Source organism: Triturus cristatus, chromosome 9 (genome assembly GCF_964204655.1).
Source record: "Triturus cristatus chromosome 9, aTriCri1.1, whole genome shotgun sequence".
NCBI lineage: Eukaryota > Metazoa > Chordata > Amphibia > Caudata > Salamandridae > Triturus > Triturus cristatus.
The window spans coordinates 1,019,773,652-1,019,801,441 of NC_140592.1; the positions used below are offsets into that span (position 1 = coordinate 1,019,773,652).

The following is a 27,790-nucleotide window of genomic DNA, read 5'->3' on the forward strand; positions in this document are numbered from 1 at the left end:
CTTGTCTGAGCATACCACCTCCAGCATCCCCACCAGCTATGCCAGTGTGTGGAATTTAATCGGGAGCCTTGCATCCTATGTAGGCCCTTCCAGCCTCTGCCACCATTTCATGGCCGTCTTTATGTAATGTCAGCTGGTAGGGTCCCTACCAGTTGAGAGTTTAGTGAAATGTGCCACTGCTGTTAAGGCGCCTGTGCCAATGATTTTGACTTTTTCTGGTTGAATGCCCAATGTATGAACTTTACAGTCACCCTCACTGCTGCCTCATAATTGTCAAAAGCTGCTAGTCCTGTCACCTTCTTTACCGTTTCGCATATGCTGCATAGCATTTTGTTGTCTTTGGGGCTAATGCATGCTCTATTAAGTGGGACAGGTCACATCCACCAATCTCCACAGGCTGTCTGGGAATGGGGTCATCTTCTGTTCTGCCTCCGGTGCCAGCATCCTGAATTTTTCTGGAAGCTAGAGAGTGCATCTGCTTGAGAGTTATTCACTCCGGGACATGCCTCACCTTTATGTCTAGGTTGCTCAATAGCTGCATTCTTACCAAGTACTGGAGCAGCTTTGGTACCTGTGGGCACCTGGTTGCTACCTTGTTAATGGTGTGTATCACTGCCTGGTTGTCTTACCAAAGGGTCAGCTTCATGTACCTTAGCTGCTCCGACCATACAGATCTTGCTACTACTATGGGAAACAGTTCCAAGAGTGTAATGCTCCTGTTGAGGCCTGACCTAGCCCACTCTTGAGGCCATCTCTTCGTACACCATCTGCTCTTAAGGCTCGCCCCAAAACCCACAATTGCCGGACGCGTCTGTGTACAGCTCTATCTGCCTGTCAGACACCCAACCCTTTCTCCAAATGGGGATCTCATTGAATTCTTCCAGAAATGTCAGCCAGATTCTGAGGCCCTGCTTCACCCCTGCCCCTAATCTCGGATGGTGATTTTTTTTACTGCAACCCCCTTGTAGAATGAATGAACCTTCTTGCAAACACTCTCTCTGCTGGGATAACGCATGCTGTGAAGCTCATGGAGCTTTCCGAGTGTGGTCTTCTCCTTTCCCACTAGTGCCTTGATGTCTTTTCTCATATCCTGCACCCTATCCTCTGGCATGTGGGATGTGCCTGCTGTTGAATCTAGCTCAATGCCCAAGAACACCACCTTTGTCGATGGGCCTACTGTTTTGTCTGCTGCCAGAGGGATGCCTAACTCGGCTGCTAGGTGCTGGAAGGCTCCCAGTAACTCCTCACACCCTGATCCCCTGGGCCTCCCTACAAACAGGAAATAGTCCAAACAGTGTCGATTCCCTCCTTTTAAGTGCCTCTTATGTAGGGTCCACTCTGGGAAGGTGCTGAAATGCTCAAAGTGAGCTCATGATATGGAGCACTGCCTGGGTAAGGCTTTGTCCAAATATCTGTTCCCCTCAAATTTGAAAACCAGGAGATGATAGATTTCCAGATGTACCAGAAGCAATCTGAACACAGATTCAATGTTTGCTTTTGCCATCAGGACCCCTCGCCCCATTGTGTGCACTATCTCTACAGCAACCTCAAAGGAAGCGTACCCCATCACACAGCCCTCTAGGTTGATACCATCATTCACTGAGTACCCCTCGGGGAACGAGAGGTGGTAGATTAGCCTGAACGGACCTGGCCCCATAACTATTCAGTTCACATTATCCTCCAAACACAGCTTGACATACTGTGACATAGTGTGATGTTATGTGGACCTACTGGAGAAGTTTAGTGGGTTAAGTGCTTTGCTATGTGTGTGCTGAAGGAAACAGCTCATTTATAGGAATACAATTGGATCATAGTGTTTGGCAGGGACTGCGTCACTAGTACATTATAAAAAACAACTCATGTCCAACTTGTCATTGAGAGTTCTGGGGCACAGGAGATTGGTATTAACACATGCATGTACAATGTCGACAGATGCTTATTGTTATTTGTAACCATGGCTGCAACCAATAGAATTTAAACAGTCTTTGGTTTTGTGTATACTGAAGTAGATGTGCATTCATGTAAAAATGTTGAGGGTTGGTCATCGTTATTTAGAATCATGGTTGTAACCTATAGGATTACGATATTCCCCTGTTTGAGACACATGACTTCTTTGTAAGCAGGAACTTGTGGGGCATTATAAGTTAATGAACACTGAAGGTGTTATTTGGAGCAAGTTGGACACTTACGTGGGTAGGAAAGGTTATTGCACTCGGTCCGTTTCGGTTTATAATGATGATATGGCCGCCAAGAAAGCAGAGGATATAGTAAGAACAGCATAGTCCGTCGTTGTTGTCGGCACGCCGAAGACTACAAATAGATGTCCATACTCAAAAAGGCTTTCAACTTCACACTGTCTATCACCCATCAGATGCAAGTCTACATCTCAACCCTTTTGAACAAAAACCTGGGTCCGAGATTTTCAGAACCTAACTGTTGACAACTTACAGGAGACTATCAGCACAACGGGAAAACATCGCCTTCACATCTAAGAAGACTTTTCTTAAGTTGCTCCTACCACTTCACTCCTCCCGCGGTAGAATGATCTGACATCTTCCTCTCTTGAGAAGCCAACTCCTGTAACTCTAAAAGATAAGAGGATGAACAAATGTGCAACCTGATACACTGATAAGCTTAATAATGAAGGAAGAAAATTGTGAGGTATTAAATGAAAGTGGATAAAAAACACACTGACCTTCAACAGACAAACCTTAATATCCAAATTATCATCCTGGCTGATGTTAACTACTGCAGCAACAAGCAAATTGAGCCTAAAAACAGACTGACATAACTCTTATATGGTGAAAGCCTTGCACCACAACAGCTAAGTCTGAAAATGAGGCAATGCAATTAGATGAGTTTGCCAAATTCGAAACAAAAAAATGAATCCGAACAGGGAGGAATTGTGTTCCTATTACAACTTAGATACAAATGACATACCTATAACCAAGAATATAAATACCTAATGTTCTTATTTCAACCTAGTTATGGAGAAGTTACTTCACCTTTAAGAAAACTATTCCCACAAGCTATGCAGTTGACTGCACATCACCTCATCTGGCCAAATACATCAGCCAAGCTCTATTTCTAATCTGCCTTAAATTATCAGTTCATCATTAGAATATAGCTGTGTGCCTGACTTGCTGAAAAAAAGTTCTGCTAACCCAGTCTGCCTTGAGAATCAACCTACCACAGGATTACCATTTTCTATGAAAATCGCCAAGTACTGGGCTGAATCCCAGCTCAAGAACTATCTGTAAGGAAACAAATTAATCAGCTATTTTCAATCAGGTTTCCATATGGCACAAAGAACTGATAAATCAATATTGGGAGGGATGGGTACCACTACAACAATTTTTGACAAGAGTGACAGCTGCCTACTGATTGTTTTAGGCTTGTCCTCAGCCTCTAATGCAATGAACCATAACAGATTCTCTATTACACTCTAAAAGAAAGGCTCAGAATAAATGGTACAGTTCTAAAATGCTTTGAATCCTATCTTGCAGACGGACATTTATGTGTTAAAACTCAAGAGCCTCCCTCTGAATAGATGCCTGTGACCTGGGGTGTCATTATCGGCACCCTTAGTTTTGAATATTTATATTGAACCCCTTGGATGGCTACTTGCCTATATGAGAATTCAGGATCATCCCTACACTGATGATACACAGTTATACCTTAGCCTCTCAGCAGATGCTTTTCACACAGTCTTATCTTCCTGCATATATAACATCCACATATGGTTAAAAGATCGATACCTAATACTAAATGATTAAAAACTTAATTTCTCAGACACTTATCATGCATACCAAGACCACTATCCACAAAACCCGGGAGGCGTGGGCCGCCGTCTTGCCTGCTCTTACAGACGATGATTGGGCCGAAGCTTTGGCCAGTCCTCGATATGCAGCCGTGTCTACCAGATACCAATTAATCCAGTTCAAATACCTCCATAGGGTGTATTAGACTCGCCATAGGCTCTGGAAAATGGGTGTAATCCCATCTCCGATGTGTCTCCGCTGCCACGCGGACGATGGATCATTTTTACATACGATGTGGGGTTGCGTGGCGATTCAGTCGTTCTGGTCTGGCGTGGTGTCCTGCCTGGGTCGTGTCCTGGCGTGGGATATCCCGTTGGATCCCAGACTGGCGCTTTTACACAGCACAGAGGACATTGGGGGGGAATCGCTACAAGAAACATCTCTTATTCTTGGGCCTCACTTTAGCCAAGCGTGACATAGCACAACATTGGAAAGACTCGTCCCCACCCAGTGTCACCACGTGGAAAAAGGCACTAGATAGATGCATATCTGCAGAGGTTGTAGTATTTCAGTCAAGGGGATGTCCACAGAGACACGGAAAGATCTGGTCCTGGTGGGCCACCTACAGAGGTATCGAATTCCCCCCAATGTCGCAGTCTGCCGCTCGTGACCCGATTGAACAATTAGTGGTAAACAACCTACCTGTTTAGTGTATAGTGTTAATGAAAAGTGGTGGGGAAATTCTTGGCATCTACTTGTAATGTTTCTTGAGTATGTATGGTGCGCTTCGGGGGGGGGGGGGTCATGTTTCCTTGGTCTGATGTTCGGCAGGCTATTGGGGTTTTTGTATAATGTATCCAGAGATATCATTTGATGCTCTTCCTTTGTATTTCTCTTGTTGGGTTCTGCCCATCTGGTACACTGAAAATTCAATAAAATCTGTTGTTAAAAAAAAAAAAAACTCAATTTCTGTTACTCTCTCCAATACCCGACTTCCAGTTGAACGAAAATTGGATAAATGTGAAACTACTTTCGGCATTCAGTAGCAAATTGTTAAAAAAGTACCATATTAAAGAGTAAACTAAACCTCTGCATCAAAATATAATCAAAGGAGCTTTTGTCCAAGTCATACTTATCTGAAGCTGCAAACCTTTCATACCATGAAATGACTTAAAAACTGCTTTGTGACTTGTCACCATTTCCTGTCTTTTTTTTTTATAACTCTATTTATTGAAATTAAACAAACAGGGTCATGCGTTACAGAATCGTGTATCGTACATTATAATAGTTGTCATTCTTGAGAGGCATCAGTACATTACTTTCGGTATTTCATGCAAAGTACCAGTCTGGCAGTGTGATTTTACACCATACAATGATCTTCGGGAGATGGGATAGATGGGAGCTCGCACAATCCCCCCCGATACACATTCCATTTAGACCATATTGCAATCCATTTTTGAGGGCATCCCCGAGCTACATAGACTGTTTTCTCCCTCACCATACACCAGTCCATGTCCTCTTTCCACTTCTTTAGTTCCGGTGGCACAGCGGCTCCGCATGACTGCGCTATATTACGCTTAGCGACCATCTGCCCAAGTGTGGCCCATATCCTCCCCTTCACATTTAGGTCTGTGGGCTCCCAAATGTTCAAAAGGCATCTCTTGGCCTCGGGCATAAGAGGAACTCCCCAGATCGTGCTCATACATTTCAAGATTTTTCGCCAGTAGTCTTGGATTAACGGGCATTCCCAAAGAATGTGCAGGAATCCGCCTTCCATCCCACACCGTCTCCTACACTGCCCATCCACGCTTTTGCCCATAAGCAATAATTGCTTCTCCGTGAGATAAACCCTGTGTAGGATCTTGAGTTGAACCAGCTTGAGATGGCCACTTCTTTTGGCGACGAGAGTGCCTCCTGCCATTCCTCATCGTCCATCTCAAGACCATCTCTTACCCATTTCTCTCTGAGTGCAGTGAGGGGATCAGGGGTGTGGTGTATAAGCTTTTTATATGTGATTGATATGCATTTTTCTGGTATATGCCCGTCGAGCAGCCGGTCCTCGAGTGGGGATGCCTCAGGCAGTGCCGTACCAACCGGGATGTTGGCCTGCAGGGAGTGTTTAATCTGTGTATAGCGAAAGCGCTCTGATTCGGCCAGTTCATATGTCTGTTGTAGTGTCAGGAACGGTACCACTCCATCCCTCCCCCAGAGGTCTCTTATATTCGAGATACCTATGAGGTCCCATTTGTCAAACCCCTTTGTTCGCCCCAAAGTTCCCAACTGTTCAGTGTCCCAAAGGGAGGTGGCCATGGTGAGCCTATTGGCCCATCCTAGCGCTCTATTGACTATGTGCCATAGCTGTACAGCGTGCTTCGTGGGCCCTGTGAGTGTGAATCTAGTTAGTTTGGAGTAACGTGCTCTCGTGAACCCACCACCGGGCAGTAACCATCTATCCATGCCGTATGCTGGGTCATCCCCATTTCCGTATTGGCATTGGTTGATTGCCGCCAGATGTGCTGCCCAGTAGTACTTCCTAATGTCAGGCAGGGCGATACCCCCATCATACCATCCGAGCGTAAGCTTACTGAGTGCTATCCGCGGCCTACCATCCCATAATAGATCTCTCTGCAGGGATTCAACCTCCCGAAAGAATGTATGAGGTACCACGTCCGGGTGGTTCTGGAGGGCAAATAAGAATCTAGGCAAAGCCATCATTTTAAACAGTGCTGCTCTCCCGAGCAGGGACAAGGGCAGCTTTCTCCAGATTTCTACATCTCTTCGCAATCTCTGCAGGGGAGGAATCAAATTCCTCTCGTATCTAACCCTGGCATCGGTGGTTATATATATGCCCAGATATCGAAATCCGTCCATCGCACCATTTCCTGTCTTGATTATGGAAATGCTCTCCTCACAAGGCTACCAATGAAAAGTCCTGCACCTCTAAAGGTGATCTTGCATGCTGCTGCCAGGCCTGTGTTAACCTCTTGCAAATATTGTATTGTAATTGCATTTATATAGCGCCTACTACCCCTGACAAGGCGTCAAAGCGCTTTTTCGGCGAGTAGCACGCTACTCCAGAACCCATAAAGAATTAGTGGCGAATTAGTATAGAGAGATATGAAAGTAATTTGAGTGGTGGATATGTTAGTCAGTTATTTGGATTGATAAGGATAGTGGAGGGATAGAAGAGGAAAAAAGGTTTGCTTTTAGAAAACACATCCTCAGTCCGTTTCTTCACATGCACCCAATATATGGAACTCCCTTCTAGTGATCATCAGACATCTTGACTCCATTTACTTAAGTGTTCCCTAAGCTCTTCTTTACTTAGCACATGCCTCAGTACTTGCTATTATCCCATGGTCTAACTTGCTCAATCTCCTTTACTGAGCAAATACACCTGGTCGAAAGCACTGTCTTTAGAAAGATGACACTTAATATTTGTAATTTAATTTAATAGTGTTTATCCAAGCAAATAACTCTTAACCAAGGTACTCCCTTTTATAAAGAGTCAATATTTATTATTTGCATCCTATGTCGATAAGTCCAATATGTGCCTTGATGTGTCGACAATGTAAGCTTGAGCTGTACTATCACTATGGTTTAACAACATGCGATACTGTATCGCGTGTAAGCAATTTAAGCTTAAACTGTATACATGTGAGGCGCTTTCATGCCCTCTTGGGCTTTGTTTGCACTTATAAGACACTTTCAAATGAAATAAATAAGTAAATAGCTTTGACACTCTACCTCTGTTCTGTAACCATCCTGACTCCTACAGTGAACTGGAGCTTCAAGCTAAGAATCCTTATCCACTGGAGCGATCCCTAACACCGCCCACTGTGACTCCCTGAATTCTGCTGTAGCCCTATGCCTCATCATCTGACACACAACCTTCTGCTTTACTAGCTCTCACCTTTACCTTCTGCTCGGAGTACACCGGGGCACCTACTGTCATCCCCAATGTCGAGCTGTGGCCCTTAACCTAGCGCTGTGAGTGTGACTCTGGCTGTCTTTGTGATCAGACACATGCAGTGAATCATAACATTGTACTGGGCTTATCCCTTGTGTACCACCACCCAGTCTGGTAAGGCTAGAGCTTCGCTTCCTTTTGCATCATATCTGGTAGATTTCATAGCCAGTTTCATTTTCTCCTTGTTATACACCCTGCAACCTAAGGGAATCCATAGGTGTCTCCTGGAAAGGGAGTATTATCGGCAAGTAACAATACTTCTCTAAGGTGGGCATCTACTACAGACTGACTTGCTAAAAGAAAAAGGCCTGCCAGTGGGCATCCATAGTGAGGAAGCCCCTGAGGAACAAGCATTCATCTCAACAGCATCTGAGGGTACAATCAATGATGGAAGCACCTGCCCTAATGCGGCACGTCAGCTGCTTTGAACTCTCGCAACGGATGACATTCAACGCAACAAGACAGTATTTATTTATTTTGGAAATAAAGGAGAGCTGGGTTGACCATGCCAGAGAACGCACTGAAGGCAGTGCGGAATGGATATCGGATAGTCTGTGTTTGACAAATGCAACAACCTCCCTTGGGATGACCCTGAGGCCTACGTCAGAGGGCTTCACAAATAGCAAAATCTATGCTACACCGGGTGCTTGGTGCACTCTATGACAGAAACCCCTTGTGGGGCCATTTAATGATGGCCGACATTTGGACCCTCCTTACTCTTTAGCAATGGTCATCGGGGGTGCACTAAATATACCACATCGCCCAAGTGGCAAGCACTTAGCTCAGATCCTAATGGTATTTCGGATTGTACGTGGCAGTGCCTAAATTGAGGCCTCAAGTATTTCATAACGGCTGCCGAATGCCAGGGTTGTTGACTACCATGCCTGTCAGTATGTGAATACATTTCGGCCTCCTGCTGACTTCTTAGACCACTCTACATTTCCTGCCTCTTTATTTCACTCTTTTAGGGTATATTTGATTTCTGCTTTCTCTGTTTGTCACAGTCTTGTTAATCTCTTTCTTTTCTTCCTTTCTCTCTTGATCTGGTCAAAGTCTGATGAGGAAACGTTAAGTCTTGGCCCCCAAAAGTGAGCGCCAGTGCCGATCACCTACAACCACTGACACAACTGAAGAACCTTTTTCACAATGGTACATTCCTTCCCTCTTTGTCTAGCTCTCCTACCCCTCCCCTTCTTTCCCATTGTAATGGTCCACATTCCAATTGGAACCTTCAGGTGAAGATCACGTGCACATAAACAGCATTACTCTTTTCGTGCCATAGCAGTTCAAGAAACTCTCACTTACAGCCACAAGCATCCACGGTGCACTTACACAGCGTCATTTGACGTCATTTGACGCTGTAAATGTGCATATCGAGGGTGCACAGATACAGCGTGAATTTACGCTGTATCTGTGCACCGTGGATGTTTGTGGCTGGGAGTGTCCACCAAATGACCTTTTCACAATTTTCTGGGCCAGGGTAAAAAAGTCCTCAATTAGAATGTAATAGCGCACATTACAGCATCCAAACGCTTTTGTTTTACAACGCTGTGGTGTGTGAGATGGGTAATACCTTTTCTAAGAAATGGGCTGTCTTTAAAACGCACCAGAGTCCAGGTTTTTCTGAAACGTACTTTAAAAAAAATGTAATTTCTACACAAATTGTTTTCTTAATTTTTATGTAAAATTAAATCTAACTTCTGATGTGCCAAGTGAGCCTTCAAATTAATTTAACAGGAAACAACTTGTTTAAAAAATAAAAAAAAAGACCAATTTACTCTCTGGTCCGCTGCCTCCGCACCCACAGCACAGTCCAGTGACAGTCCTGCAGTATGACAGGGCATCTTTCAAACTGCAGCCGGGTCACCTTCCTACCATGAGGGGCACTGCAGTTATGTGGCAGAATATTTACATCATTTAATTTTTACCCTTATACCCTACTTAGCACAAGGGAAGCGTTTGCACTATTTTGACTCTAAGTTTATCCAGCCTAGCCCAGCGAGCTTTACATTATGTAGGTGATGTATTTGTTTAAACATGATTAACTCAAACTTTAAATAGGTATGCATGTAATGGGTTCAGGGTCAATGGTGACTGACGTTTTACATCAGTTCGGACTACCTCAGCTGTTTTTAAGGAAGGTCAGTATAATTATTCTAGATGCATTTCCAGCTCTTGTCTTCTCCCAAAGCTGAGCCAGGAAAGTTCTAGATCTAGAATACTTTATGAGTGCCCTTTCATAGCCCTTAGATTTTTTTAGCAAACTTATCTAAAAATGTGGCTGTAAAAATGCACTGTTTGCCACCTTTTGGTAGGCCATTCACCCCCTTCCCTTGAGGAGAGGGGGCCCGTCTGAATTTGCTCACTCGCTGCAATCTAGCTTTGGGCATTTTACATACAGTGGGTGCAGGTTCTGGAAGTGGGCGGAACCATTCGGGGAAACGGTGGAGGCTTCCAAAGAAAAACAAGCATTGAATATGCAACAGGTCTCGCCTTTGGTTAAGTTAAAGCCATTTGCTTTGCTAATGTTCTTGTATAGCAAAGCAAATGGCTTTAACTTAATAAAAGGCGAGACCTATTGCATTTTTTAATGCTTGTTTCTTTTGTGTTAAGCACTACATCAGAGTGCATGCGTTTTCGTGCTGTCTCCTTCGTGTACTTCTCTCTCCCTGCACACGTGTGGTTCTCGCCCTGGTTGCACTCACCAGTGTGTTTCACCCCATTTCTTCCCCATACCCTCCACATTGCTCTCCCCCACCACCCAAGCCCTCAGTGTTGCTTTCCCAAAGCACTCATGTTGGTTTTGCTGTCCCTCCTACTGTGTTATTTTCGCCATTGTGTAGGCATATGGCTACAAAATGAGGTGGGCGTCTGCATCAAAGGCTTTTTAGGTCTCGCCTGACCCAGCGCATGCGCTGGTCAGGCGAGACTTTTTGAGAGGGCTCCAAAAAGTGCTACCAGGCCAGCCTAGACCTACAGTGCATGTGCGCGGCCGCGCTTGATGCGAGTACTTTCACTTTCGCGGCCGCTTTGATGTTTGATCCCGATCACTTTCGCGGCCGCACGGCCGCTTGGCATAGCCAATAGGTCTCGCTTTTGGGACCTTATAAGTATTTAGCTATGCAACGGTTGCATGGCTAAACACTTATAAGGTCCCAAAGGCGTGACCTATTGGCTATGCCAATGCTTATTCCCCCCCCCCCCCCCACCCCCCTAGAACTTTGGCCATACTGAACAACCTTGGGGATGCTGTGCTGCATGGCTAAATGCCTTTGGCAAAGCCAATAGGTAAATAAGCGAGATCATTTGGATTTTCCAAAGCTTGTTTTATCTCAGACACGATTGGGGTGCTGGGGAGAGTGGAGTTACAAGAAGGTTGCTAACAGAGTATGCATAAATGAAACAATTAGTGATGTCGATTATTGGAGCGAACACTGTATTTATACCATAGTACCTTTGAGGTGTGCTAATGGTAAAACCTGAAAGCATTTGGCATTGAGCACTATCAAAGGGTTTTGCCTGGTTAGAGGCACACCCTTCATACCTGCTACAAATGTTGAAGTTGAATTTAGTGTATCCCTTGTATAGGAACACAACAAGAGGGATACGGCATTAGCACATATTGCAGAATTACCCCTGTCTGCTCTCATTGGGATGAGTCCTGCTACCACACATTGGAATGGAGGAGAAGAACGCAGTTTCGGTCTAATTGATAGGTAAAATGAAATGTTTTTACTCTGTCACATTTTCCCACATAAAATTCATCCACATAAAAGCTTCAGAAATTTGCCCAGAAAGACTCGGCCATTTTTGATTTACCATGTCACTCAGAATGAGGCTGTGTATTCTGGGCAGCCTCTTTTTTTTGCACCAGAATTTCCTTTTTATCAGCTCTGTTATCTGTATAGCAGGGACGTTCCATTGGGGAGTTAGTTCTCAATACATTTCTACTCAATAAATATCCCTCAAGTCAGCATTAAAACAATGTTCACCATGTTCGACTATGGACCAGTGTAAGAATGTGCACTTAGGATAGCTGTTGTTCAGTGTCCTTCAATTACAATTGCCATCTAGATTAATGTATTGGTTCTAGCAGGTATTACGTTGAAAACAGGAGGGCAGCTGTTACACAACTACATAGATACTCATAGCGGGTGAAGACTGCTATAATCTTGCAGTGTGCCCATTCTCCTACCTTGTATGTTTGCATTACTTCGTCTTCAGCTTTTGTTAATATTTGTTGTTTATTAGATTGATTTAGTAAATTGATTAATAAACTTAACAAATGAACATCTTTGTACAATCATAACTTTGCTTATTTGAATATTTAATTGTATATTTAGTCGATTATGTCTGGGGGTGTGATGAAAAATGTGATCCATTATTTATGTAAACTAATTACATCATTTTTTATAAACTCTGCAGTCGTTTAAATTGTGGGATTAAGTTTGGATTATATATGTAAGGTGGTGACGTTTCCTATGTAAACTGATGAACATGGAAAGTTGTGCAGTGGATTTTGTAATGTTTTTCAAGAGACAACATAACACTGTGTAAACTAGTGAGTGAATGCCTGATGCAACTTCTGCCTGAGAGACTACCAGATGGTTAAGTTAGTACGTGCTGCTGTCCATCACGCCTCCCAGATAATGTTGGGACACGTCACTGAAGTGTGACAAAGAGCTGCTCTTGTGACTTGCTGTACAATGGCAGGGGTGGGGGATGAAAGCCAGCTGCTGGTAACTGCATGTAGCCTTGAAACAGTGAATGTAGGCTTGGCGACACGGTCTATATTCTGTGCTTCAATCAGACAGCCTGTCACGGGTTCCTCTGACCTCGAATGCCACAAGAGGATGTGAACAAGGCCGAATCGAATATGGGGAAGCTTGAGAAACCTTTCCGAACTGATACTCAATAACAGATAATCACTGGATTGACCTCTAACCTTATGTTCTAGATTAGCGTGGCACTCGCCATTAAACGCTTCACTGTCTCCTCAGGGGTAGTTAGTTCTATATAAATTTACTTACAATACAATATTACCCAGAAGTTAGGGCTGGGGTTTTTCTTATTGAAATTGAAAAAAGTCTGATTTTCATGTAGCTGTCCCCTGTTTGTAATGGCGTGGAGGGGCTTAAACCGACAGATGAAATAAGCCCAGAGTTAGCTGTAAACCTCACAGCTTCTTCAACAATACCACCACCTATCACTTAAGTGCTGTTCCTCCTTTTGTAAGCTGTGATGCCATCTTTGCCGTTTCAGAGACACACACATACCCCTCTCCAGAATGTTTCCTTCCGGTCCGTCGGCGGCTCAGGGCACTGGTGCAGAAGTATTCCTCTGCGCTTCTGGCATTCTTTGTTGCCCGTGCCCCCGTTCTTTTGATTTTTTTCCCCCCCCCGAGTCCACTCCAGATTGCTCTCAGTGCTGCTCGCTATTCTGCTAGGATCTTCCCGGAAGGAATGTGCCTTTCTACGACTTTAATGGCTGCTCTGCTTCACAGAATGTCACGTTTCGACCTCACTGTGACACGATTTGTCAATGTCAAAATAATCTGAAGCGCTGCCAATTTAGGAATGCAGCAGCCTGGGAGAGCCGCGTGCTGCCTGTCAACGCAGTATCTTTCTCCACGTTTTAATCAGATATCTGCGCAACGCTGATGATATGTGTTTCCGGATCAGTACATTAGGTAGAGTTATATACAATGCTAGAAGTGCATTCAAAACATACTGGAACGTGATCCTGAGTCCAATGGGGTCGGGGTCAGCATGCATGAGGGGAGGGATCAAAGGCACGACTAAACAAGCTCTCGGCATTGCAGTAGCGGCGGTGAAAGTGAAACCGAATGCGCTGACAGGATGACTAGCGGCGGTGAAAGTGAAACCGAACACGTTGACACGATAATTAAAAACAAGATGGCGTGGGACTGTCCACAGTCCCATGGACATGCGCATGCTGTTTGCATTGGACAAATGGCGAGAGCAGCCATCTTTGTCCATTGCAGACGCGTGCATGAAAGCCCTCGCAGAATTGATTCCAAAAGGTACTCGCAATGGCGAGAGGAGCGCATGCGCTGCTTTCGGCAGGCGAGACCTAAAAAGGCACCTGCATTAATTTCATTACAAACTGCAGAGGCGTAAAGGCAGACAGGAACGGTGAGGGCCGACTATGTGTGGGCATGCATGGTGAGGGTGAAGGCATGCTGGGGGAGTGACGTATACAAGTTTGAATGCGCACTAAGGGAATGAAGGAATGATGAAGTGAGGTTTGGGGAGCCAGGGGGATACTTGGTGGCTGAGTGCCTGTTGAATGAGGAGCTGTTAAGGAGTGCTTGGCTTCTGAAGGCACGCTTGGAGAGTGAAGGTGCAATTTGTGAGTGAAGGTACAATGGAGGGGGAGCAAGGCCATGCTGGATGTGTGAGGACATGAGGGCGCTGGAGTCAGTGAGTGTAGACACACTTAAGGAGTGATGTCAGGCAGGGAGAGTGAAGGCATGCCGGGGGGAAGTGGAAGGTACAATGCACAAGAGAAGGTACGATGGGAGCGGATGCTGGTGGAGCGATGGTGTGTTCGCGGTTTAAGGTAGGCTGAGGAAGTGATCACATGCTAGGGAAGTGAAGGTACACTAGGGGACTGATGGTAAAATAAAGAGAGCAGAGGGAGGCTGGGGGGAGTAATGATATTCTGAGGGACTGAAGGTCTCAGTGAACAGAACTTTCCCCGCCGTGAAAAACCCATGCATAGTTCATAGAGATGGAAGGGAGAATAAAGAAGAGAGAAAAATATGCTTACCATCGATGAGCAAAGGATGGCTGATATAACGAGACACCAAAATGCTATCTTCCGAAGTAATCTGGTTTGGCTATGGAAATAAATGTAAGAAATATTATTGAGTAAGCTCCAAGTAGTTCAACACAGTGAAAATAGAGCAAATGGAGTATTTACAAACAAGAATGCTTCATACAAAGACTTACAGATAACATGAACTATGTTATCCCCGAACCAGGCCTACTGAGATTATAAACTGAGAATGAGAGCACAAAATCAGACCTATGAAGGGTGAGAGCTTTGAACCATATACTTACAGAGAGCTGTGTGAGAACTCCCAGTTAAATCAAACTAAGCCATACTCAAGAGAACATAAACTATGTGTGAGCTCTGTGCAAAACAGAGCATAGACACCGTGGACCCCATTTACAAAGGTAAACTTACACTTTTGAGTAACTTTACTACTTTTCGGTATTCACAAAGGTATACTTAGACCAAAAGTTTAACTTTACTACTTTTCAGTATGGCTGATATAACGAGACACCACCTGGCCACCACCTGTACAAATTAAGCACTGCAGAGAGGGAAGAAGGTGGTGGTGGACCTCAGAGGCATATACAGGTAATGCAAACGATATGTAAACTCTGAGGCAGACCACCATAAAATATAAATATTCAAGAGTTATAAGTACATATAATGTCAAAGAGTTCTGAGCCAGACACTACTGAACGTAAACATTGGGTGAACTTTGAGCCAGCCCTACAGAGTCAAGCAGCTACACATGAGTTTTTAATTAGACTAGTGCTGCTCCTCACTGCTTTTAAGGAGGGTAAGTAAAGGAAAAATAAAATGATAACTCAATGGTATTATCATTTTTTTTGTTCCTGCTCCTTTGTGGCTGGGGCGGGCGGGGCTGCACTGCTCACAGAGGAGGACAGGGGAGGAGTGGTTTGCCCACACCAAGTACGCATGATGCTTTGGCCCGTCCTCTCGAGCCGGCCAAACAGTTTTATGCACTTTGTATTTTCTCCATGCAGGCTGCATTATAGGCTGGGTGGAGAACATGCCCAGGACACCAGTCCCCGTCTGAGCGCTGAACCATGGCGCTCAGACCAATAACAACGCTGCATTGCCGCATTCTGTTTGGGATGGGGAGACTGGGTGCTTCTTGCTTCCTGTTCCAGCCCGAGTCCGACGTGAAGGAGAGACGGAGAGATGCGGCATTAAGGTAAGTCTTAATGTTTTTATTTTTTTACATTCCCCCATCCCTGATCCATGCCGGCAGCCACTGGTCTAGTGCGAACATGCAAAGCCAGAGCTCTAAGTGAGACCTACAGAACAAATTGACTAGAGAAAGCTTGATTATGAGTGACCCATGTCTAATGTGATAATTATCATATCTGGTAAAATTTGACACGATGCGTTTGGATTTTTTGCAGTGCAAGAACCATCCCCTTAGATTTTGAGGAATAATATGCTAATTTTAGTACTTACCAAACAAAAATCCATATGTGCTGGTAAATACTGGTCCTTTTTCCCCGGTTACATTTTTGCAAGTATGACCTGTCAAAGGGGTGAAAACGTAATCGCGCACTGTAATTACCAGGTGCGATAAACTTCGCCCCATAATAATTACGATGCTTGCGCCAATACCTGTCAATTGTAATTAGGCCCTGAATATGAGCCCCGAGTCAGCCTTATAGACGGAAAAACTTGTGAGCTCTTAGTCCTGTTAATATTGATAACATTGATGCCCATCATGAACTCTCCATCAACCCCAACTCAGAAATACATGGTCCGGTAGGCTCTGTGACCTAGGCTTGAGGTTACAGATTGACAGGTCACAGGTGGGGTGGCACGTAGCTGGCAGACAAATGTGCAAACAGGAAACTTAGGTCAATCCCCAGATAAGCGCAGCAACACCACAATGGTCCATGGAGATTGGGCCCAATAAAGCACACATGGCCCGAGGGGTGCGTGCCTTCCCAAAACATTATACAGTCAGATGCCACATAAAGTTAGGACCACATAGCCAATCAGGACACAGTACATGCAGTAATCATGCGACTCTCATGCCAGACAGATGGACACGGTACCCACTGGCACCCACTGTGTCCAGCGAGGTCGAGGCGCACCTGCATTTGTTATCATGGGTCTTATTTATGGCTCCACAGACAAGACCCGTATTCTTTTACCAAAAAAAGTTTGGCGGGTGTACTTTATGACACCTAAAAACGGCATGAAAACTTGTTCAGATAAATTGTACTTTGAAACAGCACTCAGACCCGCTTCTGTAACTGCTCCTGGCCGAGGTGTTTAATTAAACTAAGTTTTCCTGTTTTGCCAAACGCCTCGTCTTTTTTTTTTTCAGGGTAAATTCATATTAGGGCAACATTTTGTCGAGCCAGATACGAGAGATTGGTACCTCAGACCCAACTGCAGCTAAAGGAAAGCAAAGCCACCCGGATGGATTCACATCTGCGCAGCAAGGAAGGTGAGCAGACACCACAATTGACTGGAAGTTATGCTGAATCCGCTGGGCGGAGGTCTATCCTGAAGCCACCGTCAGAGACCACATCTGATCCTTAGTCCCCAGCATGTTGTGTGGCAAAATATGAAGAAGCACAAAAATGTAATCTGAGCATTCTGCCAGTGACAGAAATCTGCCATGTTACCTATTTTATGTGTCTGAACTGAGTAGTCGCAAGGCGGCTTCAGAGGCGTTCCAGCAGAGATCACCTTTTTTCGAAAGTCAGCACACTAGGCAGGGTGAATTTTGGTTGTCACTTGGACCGCTAGGCATGATACAGATGGTACGCATGGGCCCTGGGTGCGCTATAGGGCCAGCACCTCAATCATATTTTCTTTTAATTTATAGGGTTTTCTCAACACTGTTGGTATCTGAAAGAAGTGAGAGGTGTTGTTCGCCTAGACCGCTGGGCGTTACACAGATGGTACGCTAATCCCTTGGGTGTGAAACAGGGTGCAATTTGGACTTTAGGGAAAAGATTTGGATCTGGGAGATCAGGTCAGGCTTGTGTTTGGCCAAGAGGGGCCTATGGTTCTTCGAGTTATTCTTTATCTCCTTGAACAAAATTGGAATTTTCTTTATCCTGGAGCTGATATTGACAGACTATCGGGCTCACTTAGTCCTGTGTACTGTGCAGAGCTTCCCCTGGTCACAGGATAGCATGCGCTAGGAGCGGGCTAAGCTATTTTTGACAAAGTCATCATTTTTCTCTGGTTTTTTCCTTTTATAGTATTGGAATTGATGCATGGTATATTTGATGTTGTGTTTATTTAATACTGTGGTGCTGGTTAATTAATGCAACTGTATTTTTGTCTTGAGTATTGTGTTTTCGTCAGTGTCTCAAAGTGCTTTATGAAGGCGTTGCTATTTCTCACAATCGTTTTTTTTATTTCAAAGTAAAGTCTGCTATTTTCTGCCAAGTTTCAAGAGGCTTTAACAACTGCACTTTCTTCTAGGTTAAGACCCTTCAGTGCTCAATTAACACTCCACCACTTGCATTGTGGAGCAAGATTTATTCAGGAGGAGCTATTTTTAGGGAATACTCAAGGGCAACTTGAAAATCCTGTTTACTTCAGTCACAGAATGAAAAGTAAAGTAGGAAGAGAACTGACTTTTGACCTCTGTCTCTGAAAGCAGAGAAAATGTGACAAGACAATAAGATTTAAAGGCATCTTTATTGCTCACAAAGTGAAAGAGCAATACAAATGCATTTAAATCTTGTCAGTCAGTCATAAAGCTTTATTCGATACATTGCAAAAATGACCATAAAAGCACGTGTAGACTACATAGCATCACCATATAAAATAATTACAGGCTACAATAATACAACTGAGCCATCCGGATAATTAAAACATCATGCTTTTCCTTACTTGAATACATTTAAGAAGGTAGGTAGCAGTAAAAAAACAAATATCTACTTCATACATATTAAAAAGCAATTTCATTGAATCGTGCACGGTACGTACACCATAATTTACAAAAATAGGTTTTAAAAAATGTGTTCGTAAATGATGGTACAATTTACATATCAAAAGTAGGTGTAAAGTGCTTTGTGCTGAAATGCCATCACAGGGGCAGGGACCAACAGGATGTAATTTAGAGGAGGGGAAGGCTACCAGATTATGTACAATACCCAACCTTAATCTGGTCAGTACAAACCGGTGAGATGCTCTAGTTACATTACTGAGATAGATTTGATAGCCATCACCATCCACAAATTTGTTATAAAATATACGAGTAACTAATTGAACAGTACTTTCCTTCCGTTTCTCCCCTTTGGTAGGTCATAAATATATTCCTCATCTCAGATTTTGACAAAAGGCAGCATAACAATCCCCAATAATATCTATACCATAGATATCTTGGAAACTGGAGACAACATATTTTAGCCACGGGATGTTGAGATAGTTATCAAGGGTGAGACAATCAGTTACAACTGCTCTATTTGAAGAGGTCTCTTCCTTCAACCATACAGATCGCCACAGCATGAGTGGCCTTAAGGAGATCAAATCGGACAAATGGTGGATCCCTAGCTCTCTGTGGATTAATTCATTAGGGGCTGACTTAGGCAGGCACAGGAGCCTTTTGAGAAAAAGATTTTCCTCCACTTGCAAAATACTGTTCGATGTATATCCCCAAACCCCTGCTCCATAAAGGGCAGTGGACACGCTACGTGCTTGATAAATTTGTAGCATGTCCCATATACGCCTTTCCCGTAATTTGGCCGCAAATTTAAAAACGCCATGGGCACTTTTTGCCATTTTTGTCAGCACATTGGTGGTTTCATGGGACCATCTACTGTCCTTTGCAAATATGATTCCCAAATAGCACACTTTATCTACTTGTTGGACCTTGTGACCGTCTAAAAAATAGGATTGAGGTCTCCTAAACCCTGCCCCACAAGTCATAATAAAAGTTTTAGTTTTATTGATGAGTAGTTTCCTATTCTCAATGAAAGTAGAGAAACTATCCATCAAACATTGAAGCCCTAATGGGGTGCTTGCCAATAACACGGCATCGTCTGCATATAGCAGTACCGGTACATAAAGGCCATTCATTTTAGGAACATCAGCGCTCACCCCCTTTAAAACAACATCTACCTCATTAATAAAAAGTGTAAAAAGAAGTGGGGCAAGAACACATCCTTGTCTAATCCCACGGCGAAGCCTAAACTTCGTCGTACACTCCCCATTAGTACCATATCGTATACTAGTTCGGAGATTGGTATATAATTGGGCAAGAAAGCAAACGATTTCTTCTGGCGCACCCATTTCTAACAATTTGGCCCAAAGAATCGAATGATCAACCAAATCGAAGGCACTACTTAAGTCTGCAAAGCAGAGATAAAGGGAACCCATTTTGGCCTGCGTGTACTTCCCTATAAGGAGATTTAAATTTAAACACTGGTCCACGGTTCCACGCCCCTTCCTAAAACCATATTGGGTACTAGCCAAAATACCATTATTTTCTGCCCATTGTTCCAGCCTTAGCAATAAAACCCTACTCATAATTTTGACCGAGGAATCTAGTAGGGAGATAGGGCGGTAGTTCTTAACATCCCCTTTATCACCTTTTTTGTAAATTGGAATTATAATAGATTCCTCCCAAGTTGGTGGCACCCCATCGCTTACAGCAGCATTAAATACATTAGCTAGCAGAGGTCCCCACATCTCAGGCACAGCTTTATAAACATCAATAGGGACCCCATCAGGTCCCTGTGCCTTTCTCCCTTTGCTAGCATTAATACTCAATATAACCTCTGCGGTGGTAACATCCAACGGGATAGAGGACCAGGGTCCACTACTATCATCTGGCGGTATATTAGTGTTACAAATGGTGGAAAAATGAGTTACCCATGTAGCCTTGTTAACATTAGAGGTAAGTTCTGGGACCATATCATCTTTAAGAAAAGGGCAGTTAACTGTTGCCCAAAATAGAGCACAGTTAGATGACTCAGCTGCCTGTGTCAATTTGTCCCAAGCCTCTTTCTGTAACTCCTTCTTGCGCCGTTTAACCTCTATCTTGTACTTCTGCCTGAGTTGGTTAACAACATTCATATCTCTTGGCCTAACGGCCAAGCCCTGCTTAAGCTCTGATAGCTTTGCGGTACAGGCATGATCGAACCAACATTTCCTGGGAGCTAATTTCCCGGGGACCGGTTTAGTAAATTTATTTTCAATGACTTTATTAATAGATATAAAATCCTTCACGATGTCATCAGCCTTACGATCGCTCTCAAGGATAGCAAGGATTTCTTCTCGGCAGTCCTTAACTATGGATTTAATAACTCCTTCAGCTTTTTCACCTTTTCATCTAATTCTTGTACCATTGGGTCTATGGGCTTCCATGTTCATCACCAAACGATCAGAAGGGAAAACTCTATCCTTCCACAAAGTGATAACAGTGATGATACAATTATGGTCACTTAACATATAATCTCTGACCTTAGGTGGCTTGCACAGTGAAGTAATATTAGATGACACGCAAATGTGATCAATCACTGTATTTGCGTTCCTTCCCGTGAATGTAGGAATTGTATCACCCTGTTCGCTCTTAGCGTTTTCTAAAATTTCCATATTTGTATTTTTGTATTTGTATTTGTAAATGGATTTATTAAGCGCGATTGATGCCCGGGGGTGTCCAAGCGCTGAGGGACCGACAGATGTATAGGCAGAGGCGGGGGTAGTTACCAGAATTATTGTGGGGAGTTGAAAAGAAGAGTCTTGAGCTGTTTCCGGAATGAGGTAAGATTAGAATTGGCTCTCAGATGAAGAGGAAGGGCATTCCATAGCTTGGACGCGTTATGGGTGAAGGTCCTACCGCCTGCTCTGGCTCTTTTTATTCTGGGTGCGGTGGCCAGAAAAGTCTGGTTTGACCGTAGGTTTCTGCTTGGATGGTAGTGAGAGATTAGGTCGCGGGTGATGATTGGGCCTTTGTCCCAGAAAGCCAGGTGGGCAATACACAAGGCTTTGAAGTGGATTCTTTGGCGGACTGGCAGCCAGTGTAGACTGGTCAGACTAGCTCTGACGGATTGTCGGCGTGGGAGCTGGAGCAGTGTCCGAGCTGCACAGTTCTGTACTGTTTGAAGTCTCCGCAGTGTGTAGTCTGGTGCAGCGAGGTATAGGACGTTATTGAAGTCCAGGCGGGACTGGATCAGACCCTGGATGGCCACTTGTTTTGCCTCCATGGGTAAAAGATGAAGAATTTTTTTGAGCATTTTAAGAAGGCCAAAACAGGTGGCGGAAAGTTTGGTAGCTTGTGTGTCGAATGACAGGGATTTATCGAGCCACACCCCAAGACTCCTGATGTTGTCCTTGGGTGTTGGGGGGGTGCCCAGACAGGGTGGCCACAGGGAATTGAAGGAGCTAGGATTTGCGGGACCTAGAAGCATCAGCTCCGTCTTGTCCCCGTTTAGCTTGAGTGATGAGGAAGACATCCAGCTCTTTACTTCCTCAAGGCATTTACAGAGTCCCCCGCTCATGGGAATGTTGGCCTCATCTGCCAGTGAGACCACCAGCTGGGTGTCGTCCGCATAGGAGATGATCTTAACTACATACGGACGAACAACCTCAGCCAGTGGCCTCATATAAATGTTAAATAGCGCCGGGCTTAAAGAGGAGCCTTGTGGGACCCCGCACCTTAAAGGTCTGCTGGTAGATACTGATTCACCGTCGAATACCTGAAAGGATCTGTCTTTCAGGAAGGACTCGAACCATAGGCAAGCCTGGTGCTTGACGCCAATATTAGACAGACGGTTCAGCAGGATGTCATGGCTGACCGTGTCAAAGGCCGCGCTGAGGTCAAGGAGGATCACTGCCACTGATCCTCCTTGGTCCAAGATTTTTCTGGATTCCTCGGTGACCTTGAGGAGGGCGGTCTCGGTTCCGTGCTTGGGTCGGACGCCTGTCTGGGTGGGGTCTAGCAGTTGGTTGGTTTCTAGGAAGGTGACCAGAAGGCTGTTGATGTATTTCTCCAACACCTTGCTCAGCCAGGGAAGCAGGGAGATTGGCCGATAGTTGCTGAAGTCTAATGGGTCCAAACTGGGTTTCTTCAGCAGTGCTTTAACCATGGCCCGTTTCCATCCAGGAGGGACCGTGCCGGAGGAGATAGAGGCATTCAGGAGGTCCATTATGATGGGTAGGGGGACCTGAGATGCCGACATTATAATGTCTGGTGGGGCTGGGTCGTTGGAGGAGCCAGATTTGACTTTCCGGGCTACAGTTTCCAGAGATGTCAGATCTAGGGGGGGGGGGAAGTGAGCTAGTGTGGTGGGAGTCTGTATGGTAGGGTGTGCCAAGACTGTTAGTCGAGGCTGGAACGGAGGTGGCCAGGGGGGGAAAGGAGGCGTAGATTTTGTCAATTTTTTGGTGGAAAAAGGCTGCCACATTGTTGCAATGCTCTGTGGATGTGGTTACAGGTAGGCTGGGTGGTAGCTTGGAGAGATTTTTTACTATTAGGAAAATCTCCCTAGGTTTTGATTTGGCTGACATGATTTTGTTAGAAAAATATGCCGCTTGAGTGGCTTTGATTTCTTCTTTGTACTCTTTAAGTAGCTTTCGGTATTGGGTTTTTCCTATTGGAGAGAAGTCCAGACGCCATTTCCTTTCAGCTTTCCTGCATAGGCGTTTCTTTGCCCTAAGGGCCTCTGAATACCATGGTGCCGATTTGTGGGAACGTTTTAGAGTGGTTTTTCTTTTGGGGTGAATGTTGTCAAGGGATTGGGTGATCCAGTCTTCATAGGTCTGGTCAGCTAGGCGTGGATCCTTATTATGGAGAGGAGGGTTGCTAGCGAGTTTGCTCATCCATTTGTCGACTGGAAGGCGGGACCAGGCTCTGGCTATTCATACTGTGGGTTTAATGGTTGGGGGTTTGAGTGTGGTCCAGGTGTAGGGGACTAGTAAATGGTCAGTCCATGGAAGGGGGATTGGTAGGCTAGATGTAAGATCTGCGCAATTGCTGAACACAGGGTCCAGCAAATGGCCTTTGACGTGAGTGGAGGACCTAACGATTTGGGTTAGCTGCAGCGCTGCTAGGTCATTTATCATCATAGTGGCTATGTGATCGGTTGTGGAGTCAAAGTGGCAGTTAAGATCCCCTAACAGGGTGAAGTTCGAGGAAGTGCTGACGCGTTCCGCCACAATCGAGGCGAGAAGATTGTGGAATTGTTTGGGAGGGCCTGGAGGGCGGTAAATTAGAGTACCTGTGAAGCAGGTGTTAGGGGAGAGTTCGAGGCAGAAGGCTAGGCTCTCGCAGTCAGGGATGGTCTCCGGAATTACTCGACAGAGGAATTGGTCTTTATAGATAATAGCTAGACCTCCTCCTCTGCCCTCAGGGCGGTCCTGCCGAATGATTTGGAAGCCGGGAGGGAGGGCTGTGATTACCGCGGGGTCCGAATCTGTGGCCAGCCATGTTTCTGTTAGGAAGACAATGTCTGGCATACGTTCTTCCAGCAATAATGCGAACTCTGCCCTGTGTTTGGGCAGGGATCTGCAGTTGAGCAGGAACATGCGGTACTCATGTGAATGGTCTGGAGCCGGCTTAGGTTTAAGGGTTGATTGGCAGGAGGGGCAGGAATGTGGGATGTTTTCTGCATGAAACTGGGACTGAAGGCAATCTCTGCCGGTGGGTCTTAATCCCATGAGAGTTTCCGAGTTGTAATGTCTGAGTTTTATAGTCGGGGATATAGGGGGGGTGGCCCTAGGCCCGGTCTCGGCACGGACGAGCACAGTTGAGCTTGCCTTATGCGCGCCTTCGGCGTGCAATCGTCGCGCCCGCTGCGCTCGTCCGCTGCGCTTCCGGTACATGCACATGTTTTGAAAAGGGGGATAGGTGAAGGCGTGGCCTCTAGTGGGCGTGCCCAATCAGGGCGAGGGGAGATAATTAGGCGGGAAATGCGGCGATTTCGCCCTTCCCAGCGCTCGTTTTCAGCGTGGAAGGGTGCCTGCACACAGAGGATGTGTCCCAGGAGGGGTGAGTGAGTTAAAATCCAAGTGACAAAAATACAGTATTTTAAGTTTTAAAAACAGTGAATAGTTCTGTCTCCTTCTACTCCCGGCTGCGCCTCAGGAGGGTCCAAGTTATCAAGGGATGCCAATAGTTTATTCAGGGAATCCCCGTATAGATTATGCGGGAAGTGCAAATCATCTTCCTCAAAATGATTCTTAACCCCACAAACCCCCAAGGTCGAAAAAATACAAGTGGGTATATTAAAATCACCTACCCAAATAAAATTAAAATCAAGATTGTCCCCTGTAATTAAATCGTCTAGGGCAGCACCTAATTCATTCACGGCTTTATGCCTCGTGCTATCGAAGACGTTATTATAAAAATTTATTAAAATAGTATTAGAGCCCTGATTGTCCGATAACCACAAGATCTGGGAATGGACACCAACGATCAGGTATCTTTTGACTTCGATTGGGATGTTAACGGAAACTAAAACCAGGAGCCCTCCCTTCGGTCTACCGGATAACGATGCCAGGGCTGGAAGATTAAATGAGACATGGCCGGGATAGCTGACACTTTCCTTGCACCAGGTTTCTTGGAAGCATATAATGTCATGAGAGCTAATAAACTCAACCCAACCCGGATTATCGCCTTTAGCAGCTAAACCAGCGATGTTCCAACTGACAATGGAACATGGCGAGTACTCCTGACCTGTATTAAACCTTAGATTCTTGGAACCCAACTCTGCCCTCCCCGGTTCCTCCCCTGCTATATTGATAGGGCCCCCGGCCCTCTCGGTAGTTACCACAACGGGACCCCGTCCTTTCTCTATATTACCCCCCAGAATCGCTGAAACTACAGTTGGCGATTCAGGGCATACACACTGAACTACTCCACAAAGGCTGATACTACTACTGCGTGAGGGGGAAAAAGTACCCGAGGGTACTCCCCCATACGCCTGTTGTCAATCAACAGCCTCCAGATTTATTCAGGAGGAGCTATTTTTAGGGAATACTCAAGGGCAACTTGAAAATCCTGTTTACTTCAGTCACAGAATGAAAAGTAAATGTAGGAAGAGAACTGACTTTTGACCTCTGTCTCTGAAAGCAGAGAATATGTGACAAGACAATAAGATTTAAAGGCATCTTTATTGCTCACAAAGTGGAAGAGCAATACAAATGCATTTAAACCTTATCTTGTTACATTAGCTGGCTTTCAGAGAGAGAGAGGTCAAAAGTTGCTTTGTCTTGAAACTTCCTACATTTAGCTTTCTTTGTGTGACTAAACTTAGAAAGTTAATTTTGTAAAATGAACTGTGTGTCAACTGCACTGTGCAAAACATGTTAAATGAAAGGCTGTAAGATGTCAGGCTTTTTTAAACACAACTCTGTAATAGCTAAGTGAACTGTTCAAACATTCAAATATATTTCACTAGTTATAAAGACCCATTTTTGTAATTCTGTGGTAAAAAAAGTATTTTTATAGGATCAAAACAAATTAGAACACTTTAGTTGGTGATGTGCACATTTTAAATATTTATGCTGAAACCCAAATTCCAAACATTGTTTATGCGCTATTATCAGTAAAACTACATGTTAGTGGGAAAGTGCACTACCACATCATGCTGTGGTAATATATTTATGAAAAGTGAGTTTTTAAACATGAACTGGGAAATATTACTGCTCCTGCTCAGATAGCAATGCTATTAGTGAACCAAGAGGCAAGCCAGGGATCATGTGTACCCTTTATATGGGCTCGAGTCTTGTACATGGAGCAAACATTTAGTCTGGTAAATAAAGAGTTATTTTGTATAGCAGAATTAGTAAACTTGCATATTTGAAGGTGCTCTCTTATATGATAATAAAGAAAAAGGCGGCTCCATAAGACAAAATATTTGCCTAGGATCACATCATTTGAGACCAGTTCACGGGTCAAGTTCATTACAGTTAGGTCGAGCAGATTATTGAAGTTACTAGACCTGCAGGTCTAGTAAAACATTTATGATTTTTTCAGCCCTGCCCTGCATATGCATTGCTGTTTGTGAAATGTTTGCATTGATGCATCTGTAAATAGAGTTGAGCTCAATTAGACCCAGCAATCCCATGTATATTTTCCCACGACCAGAATAGAATTTAAAGATTACCTAAAACCAGAAAAATGAGGGTGCTTCTGTCCCTTAAAAACTACCCAGATTATCATGGAGTCGCCACTGAACCACATGCAAACCAGGTTCCCCACACAGGTTAAAACAATTGACAAGTATTGCCAGGAATGGCACACACACACACTAAGGTACACACTTTCCCTGGCCAAAGGAGGGAACCTTTGATATCAACATAATCAAACACATGAAGACACACATACGGACCAAATATGCAGGACAGAAGGAGGACAGGAGAATAGCACTGTTAGAGCTGTGGGCCATCTTCGAGGAGGCACAGACTGACAATCCTATCCCACAGAGAATAAGCAAAGCGGCTGCACCCCCCCCCCACCATACGCAGGTAGTCGGGGAAGAGTCCGAAGCAGATCTGGAGGAGAGGCTTTCAGTTGGGATCCAAGTCTCACCAGATCGTCAACGCAGGAGAGGGGATGGCCGGGAAATTATAGACCAAGGTAGCCTGGTACAAACTCAACTAAGACGTAGGAGAAGTAAGATGGCCCTTTGCGAGCGCATGAGGGGAGCAGCGATGAAGACGTCCGCTGCTCCTCCTGAACATGCAGGACAGATAGACTGACCCCAAGGGATATAGTGGCCTGAGAGGAAGGCAAGATCTTCGCACGGCCATTTTGGCACCTGCTAGCCTGTTGGACCAAGGGGAAGGGCCAATACAATAGCCCCAGGCTGGAGGAGGGATCCTTCTAACCTGACGATATGGCCATTGAGGAAGACTGCATCCAGCATGAAGGGGGAGATTCCTGGTGGAAATTCCCCCAAATGCAGCATTGCCTAAAAACATGGGAACACTATGTTAGGGAAAGACCATTTGAGCTACCCCAAGCCAAAATGTACCCACTACTACAGAAAGGCATGTCAGAGACCGTCTATGTGCCCTGGGCTCAGAAGGATAAAGAAGGGCTAAGGACCAAATTGCTGCCCTTGCCGGATGGAACTGGGTAATGGATCTCATGTTTTGAGAAGAATACCACAGAAGTAACTGTAGAAATAGGCGATGTCAAAAGTCTGCTAAGTAGCCTCATCGGCGAGCAGAATAACACAGTGTTCGTCCGAGCACGCATCCCAGCAGTCACACTGACAAACACAGAGCATGATGGGGATACATTCAATTCGTACAGGCACCAAATATGGACAGC

At 44.8% G+C, this 27,790-nt stretch overlaps 1 protein-coding gene across 8 annotated transcripts in view; it reads right to left on the reverse strand.

The window, feature by feature from the left end:
- Positions 1–27,790, reverse strand: part of TTLL5 (tubulin tyrosine ligase like 5) — a 1,306,640-nt gene that overhangs the window by 1,042,340 nt on the left and 236,510 nt on the right. For all 8 annotated transcript variants that reach the window (XM_085626706.1, XM_085626705.1, XM_085626700.1 and 5 more), the window contains one exon: positions 14,524–14,593. In XM_085626706.1, coding sequence (XP_085482832.1) covers positions 14,524–14,593 — 70 coding nt within the window. The remainder of the gene's footprint in view (positions 1–14,523; positions 14,594–27,790) is intronic.